Raw genomic sequence first — 7,819 nt, forward strand, 5'->3', positions numbered from 1 at the left:
ACCCCCCCCCCCCCCCCCCCCCCCCCCGGAGCCACTTGGGTTGGGGGTTCAAACGGTTAGTGCTATAATAGCATCGCAGGTAGAGATGACTAGGGTCGACGGCTGGCGGCGGCGGCGGTGGTGGTGGTGGTGGTGATGGTGACCTCTCCCCCCTCCTAAGAAGCCTGCACGGAACGTTTGGAAGAGGTGTCAAGTAGCGGATTGCCGGGCGGCGATGGTTGATGATATTATTGCGACATGTGATGGTGTTGGCAGAGAAATAAGCAAGCAGTTGAAAGTTGAGACATTGCCTTACCAGAATTGGCATGGGTGATGCTGGCCGCATGTCCGATGGCTGGGCAGCAGAAGCGGTAAGTTGCAGAGACAGAGAGAGATGGAGAGAGGAGAGAGAGAGGCATGTACATTGCCGGATCGATTATTGGTCCAGGACAGACTTTCTGCTTCTCCATCTCGAGTAGTCTTGCTGCTAGTCTGCGTACTATTACTGGTAACTAAGTGATGGCTGTGATATCGAAGAAGGACCATCGAACCATTTTCGTCCCGAGGGTCGAGTCTACCTCGTAGCACGGTCGGAAGCAGGTTTCCCTCCGCCTGGGTCTTCCATGTCCGCCACCGGCATCGTACCGCCGCTGCCACCGGTCCTGCTGCTGCTGCTGCTGCTGCTGCAGGTGAACTCTTGCAAAAGGACCTCCGTGCCTCTTGCAGGCCTCCACTCTCCTCACAATGCAGAGCCTTGGCCGGGGACACGAAAAGAGGTGGGAAGGGATGCTGGTCAGGGTTGGGAGAGGAGGACGGTGTGGCGGAGCAGGACCTAGCAGTCAAGAGGAGAAGAAGAGAGAGAGAGAGAGAGAGGAAAAGGTACTATACGCTACTATAGGTAGCATCACAGCTACGAGCACGGTAGAGATAACACAGCTGCCAGATGGCCTCGACGTAGATGATGGCATCCGTCCCGCGGCGCCTGTCGGCAGTCACCATCCAGAAGGGACCGGGACGATGACTGGTGATTGCAGAGATGCTGCGAATAGCGGGCCCTGCTCGTATAAGAAAGAGCGCTGGGCAATGCAGCACCATCAATACGACGGTCGCCAGCCTTGCGTGCCGCAGGTGGTTGATGTCCTCGTCTACCTACTCGTACGGACTCTGCAAATGGCAATCGTGCTCCGTGGATTCGGAGTCCATCGTTCTTAATGGCCGTATAGATATTACTACAAGTGGTGCACCGTTTGAAATGATCATGACTATTAATTACTCCACGTCTCTCTCTCTCTCTTCTTCTTTTTTTTTCTTCATCGAGTGTCTTGCGGTTACCTCCGATCTTATGCACCCAATACTAATTAATTAATATTACTATGTAGTAAGTATGTAGAGGACGGAGCCTCTCCGGTGGATTCGAACCGCATGGCTTTTATTTTATCTCATCTCCTCTTCGTTCTCTATACGGTATATTCGTATATATATATAACAAGGAATCAGAATAAAGATGAGAGAGTCTATAAAAGAGAGAGAGAGGGAGAGAGAGGGAGAGAGAGTGTGAGAGGAAAAAGGGTGGGAAAGATGGCCGAGGCTAATGCACTGCGCGGCTTGGGGAGGGAATTTGGACGGAACGAGCGATAATCAGGCGATCCGACCGGTTCTGCCCAGTCGGATCGCCGGAGTCGGCCGTGGCCGTCGACAGCGCACGTCCAAGTCATCGGAACAGCACGAGAGATGAGACGGGGAACGGTGCAGTGATGGATGCAGCGAGTCAGAGGCCGAGTCGCGGGTAGAGAGGTTGGGCGAGAGAGCAGATGCTGATCCGTGCTGAAACAGAAGCCCCGGATGGGTGCGACGACGGATAGAGACGATGAGAGGTGACCGTCTCGTCGGCCGCGCCTCTTGCCTAGTCTCCTGTTTACAGTGAAGCGTTGCCGACTACGATGGAATATGTAACATGTAACTTGACCGCTCAGGCCTACCCCCCAGCTGTCCTTGCTCTGGCAGGATCTCTCTCTCTCTCTCTCTCTCTCTCTCTCTCACGGTAGCGATAGTGATGGTACGAGTAGTATCAGCATTACGTGCAATGATGACCTGGGAGACTCTCTGCTATTACTCTCCAGTGGTGATATGACGAATATTGATACTTGGTTGGCAAGTAACAATGTGATGATACGTACATGGACGGAGTACTGCGGAGTACTGCGGAGTACGTACATACAGAGAGATCCCTCTCTTCTTCTACAAAGCCCACCCCCCTCCTTGTCCTCCTCCCTCCCTCCTCCGCAGTATTATCTACTCCACCCCCTCCTGCGGACCAACTTGGTTGGGTCATAGTCACGAAAGCTTCGTTTCGTCGCAGAAGCATCTCGTTCCTGGACGAATGGATTTGTGAATTTGTGGCTTGCATATGCCGGAGCGGAAGGGAAGGCCAAAAGACGTAATTGCCCGAACTGCACGCGACACCGAAGGGAGATGAACGGGGGGGGGGAGGGGGACGACAGGACCGAGGACAGACAGACGATGATGGCTTGATCTGAGGGTGGCCGCCGACCCGTGCCCTGCGCTCTTCTCTTCCTCGTTCCGCAACTTGTCGAGGCAGCAGCAGAGTAGGCAGGTAGGCAGGTAGACAGGAGAAGGGTTCAAGCAGCATCATATTCGCAACCAGCACCACACATCGTCCTCTTCCTGCCCATGCTCCCATACGAGGTTTCCATCTCGCACATCTCCCCCTTCTTTCTTCTCTCCTTCTTGGAGATGATAGTCAAGACGGGAACGGGAATAGTCATGATGCAAGACACGTCTATCTGGCCATCTGTGCGTGTCTCGTGATTCTATCCGGTTCGATGTCTCCCAACTCAATCTACGAGTACGAGTATGAATAGCATTGCCATCTCTTTGTTGGTACTTCCCAACCCCCCCCCCCCCCGGTACCTGAACATGGGTCTGCTATGCTATCCCACTGGAACTACGGAGTAGTGATAATAATAATACTATAATAAACAATACTATCGCTAGAACCGACCACTTCGTACTATTTATCATTACTACATGTGATACTAGCACATGTAATAATACTTGGTAGCGCTACCGTGTTCCTTTCGCCGGCGCTTCGGGAAAAGGCGTCTACGGATACGCATAAACGAGCTAAGAGACCACCCCCGAAGAAAATTAAAGATTAAAGATTAAAAAATTAAATAGAGGTAAAATAAGAGCATTGTCGAATCGATGCAGACATGGCACTGTTACCGACTACGAAGCCGCGACGATGCTGTTGCCGATGACGGTGACGGGCCACGAATTCATCTATATCCCTCCAACCTGTGGCTGCCGTGGCACTTTGACGTCGGCGTATTGGCAACCTACCAGTCTGGCGGTTCAGACAATAATGACATGCTCGGCCATCGTCTTCGGTCGACCGCCTCCACGGCCACCATCCGGTACGTCCATGTCATGATCCTGGCAGGCACAGACCACGTTACGCTGTAATACCGGCTGTCGATGATAGCAGCAACGGACCCGGACCCGTTCCGCTCGTACGTGCGTATCACTAGTAGATACTAGGCTGAGCAACGAAACCCTCGAAAATTTAGAACAGCGAGGAAGGGAAAGACGGGGGAGAGAGGGGAAGAGGAGGGGAAAAAGTAAAATGTATTTATATATATATATATATATATATAATATAGATGAATAAATAAATAGATAAATAGATAAAGAGAAGAGAAGAAGAAGAGAGAAAGAGAAACCTGCTACTAATACTCCGTATACTATGATCCAAGGTTCCTGATGTTGCGGATATCCCCCTCCCCCTCCCCCCACCTCTCTCTCTCTCTCTCTCTCTCACTCACTCTCTCTCGCTTTCTCTCTCTTCCTAACATATCTCAAGACCAGATCACTCTCTCCCCCTATCTCTCACCCGCTCACTCGCTCACTCAGACAGACCATGGACCCGCTGATCTCCCTCACCCCACTCCTCTGGCTGAGGTGACTTTTGTGATCCTCTCGACATCTCTGAGCTCTCCTCACTGGCCTGCATCCCGCATCCTCCCACACCCCCAATCCCAATGCAAGGCTGCTGGTCTCTCTTCCTCCCCCCCACCACCACCATTAACCATCAATTACTTGCTTGCCCACACCATCCATCACTACACACCCTCTTGGGTTTCCTTCCTTACAAGATACACGCCCTCCCTCCACCCCCCTCCCTCCTCTCCTCTCGAAAGCAACATGACTGGGGTCTCCTTTCCCTTGAGCCGTCCTTTTTCTCTCTCCACCCAGTGATCTAATGCACGAGAGTACGAGTACGAGATCCGAGTACCAGTCAAACCCCCATCCAACCTATATCCCCGTCCCCCGTCAGTCAACTAATACCAGGCCGAGCGCTGCAGCTTGAAGAGCCTTTCCCGGACTTGCTCTTAGATGTAGAGTATGGCTGCTGCTATAATACCTGTAATGCTCAGCCCGCTCCCCTCCCTCCGTGGCTTCTGCTTCTCATCGCCGGTTCCGTCTCGTCATTATAATACTGTCGTTATATCCTGCTTGACCACTCTCGCTTTCTCTCTCTCTCTCTCTCTCTCTCTCTACTCTCTCTCTCTCTCTCTCTCTCACATCACACTCTCTTCCTCATCTCACACCGTTTACTCACTCACTCACTCACTCACTCACTCACCCAATCCCATCCCCCCTCGCCTCATCGTTACCAGCATAATCCGTACGACGTATAGCACTGCAAGACCAACAGGCCACAGCTTCCTCGTCTGACATGACAGCTCCCTCCACTCACCAGCAGCCTGTCCAGGCCAAGGATGCCATCGCTTCCAGGAAGCGCAGGAGACGCGCCCCGGCCGGCGGTGCCTCCGACGACTGCTTCACCTGCATCAGGCGCAACGTCAAGTGTGACCGCCGTCGCCCTTACTGCTCACAGTGCCTCGAGGTCAGCAACGAGTGCTCCGGATACAAGACGCAGCTCACCTGGGGCGTCGGCGTCGCCTCCCGCGGCAAGCTCCGTGGACTGTCCCTCCCCGTCGCCAAGTCACCCCCGGCCGTCCGCGAGTCCGGCAAGAGGCCGTCCCCCCGTGCTCGTGCGAAATCCGACAGCTCCACCCTCTCCAGCCCGTCCAACCTCAGCGCTCAGGTGCAGAGCCGGAGGGCGGACCGGAAGTCTGCCGCCGAGCCCCAGATCCAGGTCCAGATCCCGATCCCGTCGACCCAGCCGCATGTTCGGTCGCATATCCAGCACAGCCACCAGGCGCACGCTCAGCATGCTGACCACAGCCACCTATACGGCCACGCTCACACCAGCACCCACCAGTCGCTGCACTGGCCAGACGGCGACGACTTGTCCAGCGTTCCCTCAACCGCCGCTTCCAGGAGCCCCATCGACATCCCCGTCTCCTCCGACGCGTCTGCCGCCTCGGCCCCGGTCACGCCCTACGGCGCCGCCGTGCCCTCGTACGACTACCTGTCCATGACCCACCACAACGGAGGCGGCAGCTGGAGCAGCGTCGCCTACTCGCCCGACCACGATGCCCGCTTCTCCGACAAGTTTCCGCTCTCCCTCATAACCGACGGGCTGTCCTCCGTCAGCTCCGTCAGCAGCGAACTGGACTACATCTCCCCGATGAGCCACTCCTATCCCCGCGAAGACGTCTCCTTCGTCAACAGCACCAGCCCGGGACTCATGTACGACAGCTACAGCGCCCACCACGACTCCCCGGTTCCCCAGACCCCTCCCTCTGCCATCGTCCCCATGGACCACCACCACCACCACCACCACCACCGGACCCGCCCCGCCCCTCCCACTTCGTGCCCTAGCCTGGCCTACCCGCCGTCGGCCCCGTCCGCCTCCGGCCACCATCACCATGCCGCGGCCGACCTGTCGGCTCATCACCTCGGTATCTTCGAATCGCAGATGGGCCACCAGAAGATGATGATGCGCGACTGCAGCACCGCCCTCGGTGAGCACCATCTGCTGCCCAGCCTCGCCTACACCTTCTAACTGGCCCAGCAGACGTCCCTGGTGTAGGTGGCCGCGTACCCGGTACCGCTGGAGACAGCCTGTCCTCCAGGATGCCCTTCTTCATCGACTACTACACGAATACCTTGTGCCCCGGCATGGTCCTGGTCGACGGTCCCGGCAACCCCTTCCGCCGACAGATCATGCAGCTTGCCGCTGAGAGCCCCAGCCTCCAGCACGCCATCTGCGCCCTATCCGCCTGCAACCTGAGGATGAGAACCAAGCTCAGCCTGGGGCAGGATCCCCGTGAGCTGTCCGCGGAGCTGCGCGCCGAGAGGAAGGCTGCTGCCGAGTCGGCAGCAGCGTCCTCCGATGGCCAAGACGCCCAGGCCCTCGACGAGAGGACGCCCCTGTCTGAGGAGAGCGAGCACCGCAACCTTGCCATCCGCCTCCTCAACCGGCAGCTCAACGACCCTGCCAAGTCGAGCGACGACTCAACCCTCGCCACCATCCTCCTCCTCTCCCACTGCCGCATGGCTGAGTCAGGCATCGCCAAGTTCCACACCCAGTTTGCCGGCGTCAAGAGGATCATGGCTATCCGATCATCGCGGCAGATGACGCGCCGTGAGCCTTCATGGATGGAGGCCGTATTCGCCCACTTTGACGCCATCTCGGCGAGCGTCAACGACCGCGAAGCACAGCTCTCCGTCCCGCTCGCTCAGCTTGCCGGCGGCGATAATATGCTGCCCGCCGGCGTCGAGAATCTCATCGGCTGCGACGGCGAGCTCTTCAAGACCATCTCGAGGCTGGGGCGCCTCAACCTCCTCTCTCAACACCGCCCCGTCCAGGTACGCGGGATGGCACCAGCCGAGGCGGCGCCGAGCCAGGCAGCCGATGTCCACGCCCACGGCAGGCTCGACGGCAACGGGTCCGGATCCTCACCCGACGAGGCCGACGTCGTGGCGTCCGCGACCCGGTATGCGGGCGTGTACGACGTGCGGCGCTCGGCTTTTTGGAAGGAATGGAAGGAGATCCGTGAAGCCCTGCGGCGGTGGAAGTTTGACGGAGAGACGGTGTCGGCTAACCTCCCCGAGGCGCCCACGCCGAAGCAGGTGCGCGACCTGGGCTCCGTATCCGAAGCGTTTCGGCACGCCGCCCTCCTCTACACAGAGCGCCTGTCCAGCCCCATGCTCCCCTCCAGCCACTCCAACTTTCAGAACCTGGTCAGCCAGGTCATCCGCTACACCACCAGCCTGGAGGCGGGCAGCTCCGCCGAGAAGTTCCTCCTGTGGCCGCTCTTCGTCGCCGGGTCCGAGTGCGTCGATGAGCTGCAGCAGAGCATCGTGCGCTCCAAGTGTCGGGGCATGATGGCCCGGTCAGGGTACATGAATAACCTGGCTGCCTTGCAGGTTCTGGAGGAGCTGTGGGCTACGGAGTTGAAAGGGGAGGATGCGCGGGTGAGGACTGTCGGGCGGAGAAGCCCGTTCAACTGGTCGAGATACATCAGTGGTGGTGATGTTGAATGGATCATGTTCTAACGTGTTCATTTCTACCATCTGTAAATACCTTGCTTTTTTTTTTCTTCTTTTTTCTCTCTTCTTCTTTTCCTCACCACCGTTACGTTACGTTCCTTGTTATGCGACCATGTTTCTGTATTTCATAGTATCTGGGCAGCCAAGAGTCACGAATATCATGGTTTATCAGTGCATTCCAACACATCCCTATCATCATGAGCCTCCCATCGTCTACTTTTCTTTCCATGTCCCTCCTTCTCCCTCATGTCCATCTCCTCTATCTGTGTATGTAATCGCGTGGGGATCTCTACGCAAGGTCAGCCCCCCCCCCCCCCCCCCCCCCCCCCCCCCCCCCCCCCCCCCCCCCCCCCCC

At 57.0% G+C, this 7,819-nt stretch overlaps 2 protein-coding genes across 2 annotated transcripts; both read left to right on the top strand.

Moving 5' to 3' along the window:
- Positions 1-3,204: 3,204 nt before the first annotated feature.
- GMORB2_2860 (Pfam:DUF3468) lies at positions 3,205-5,974 on the top strand (the record flags this gene model as incomplete). The annotated part of the gene is made up of 3 exons (XM_035464838.1): positions 3,205-3,416; positions 3,449-3,512; positions 4,766-5,974. 3 exons carry the CDS (start codon positions 3,205-3,207, stop codon positions 5,972-5,974), a joined length of 1,485 nt encoding a protein of 494 aa, XP_035319508.1.
- A 71-nt stretch (positions 5,975-6,045) lies between these two features.
- GMORB2_2861 (Pfam:DUF3468) lies at positions 6,046-7,470 on the top strand (the record flags this gene model as incomplete). Its single annotated transcript, XM_035464839.1, has 1 exon — positions 6,046-7,470. The coding sequence occupies one exon, from the start codon at positions 6,046-6,048 to the stop codon at positions 7,468-7,470; it is 1,425 nt and encodes a 474-aa protein (XP_035319509.1).
- Positions 7,471-7,819: the final 349 nt, after the last annotated feature.

The sequence above is a fragment of the Geosmithia morbida genome (assembly GCF_012550715.1).
Source record: "Geosmithia morbida isolate 1262 chromosome Unknown scaffold_14, whole genome shotgun sequence".
In the NCBI taxonomy this organism is placed as follows: domain Eukaryota; kingdom Fungi; phylum Ascomycota; class Sordariomycetes; order Hypocreales; family Bionectriaceae; genus Geosmithia; species Geosmithia morbida.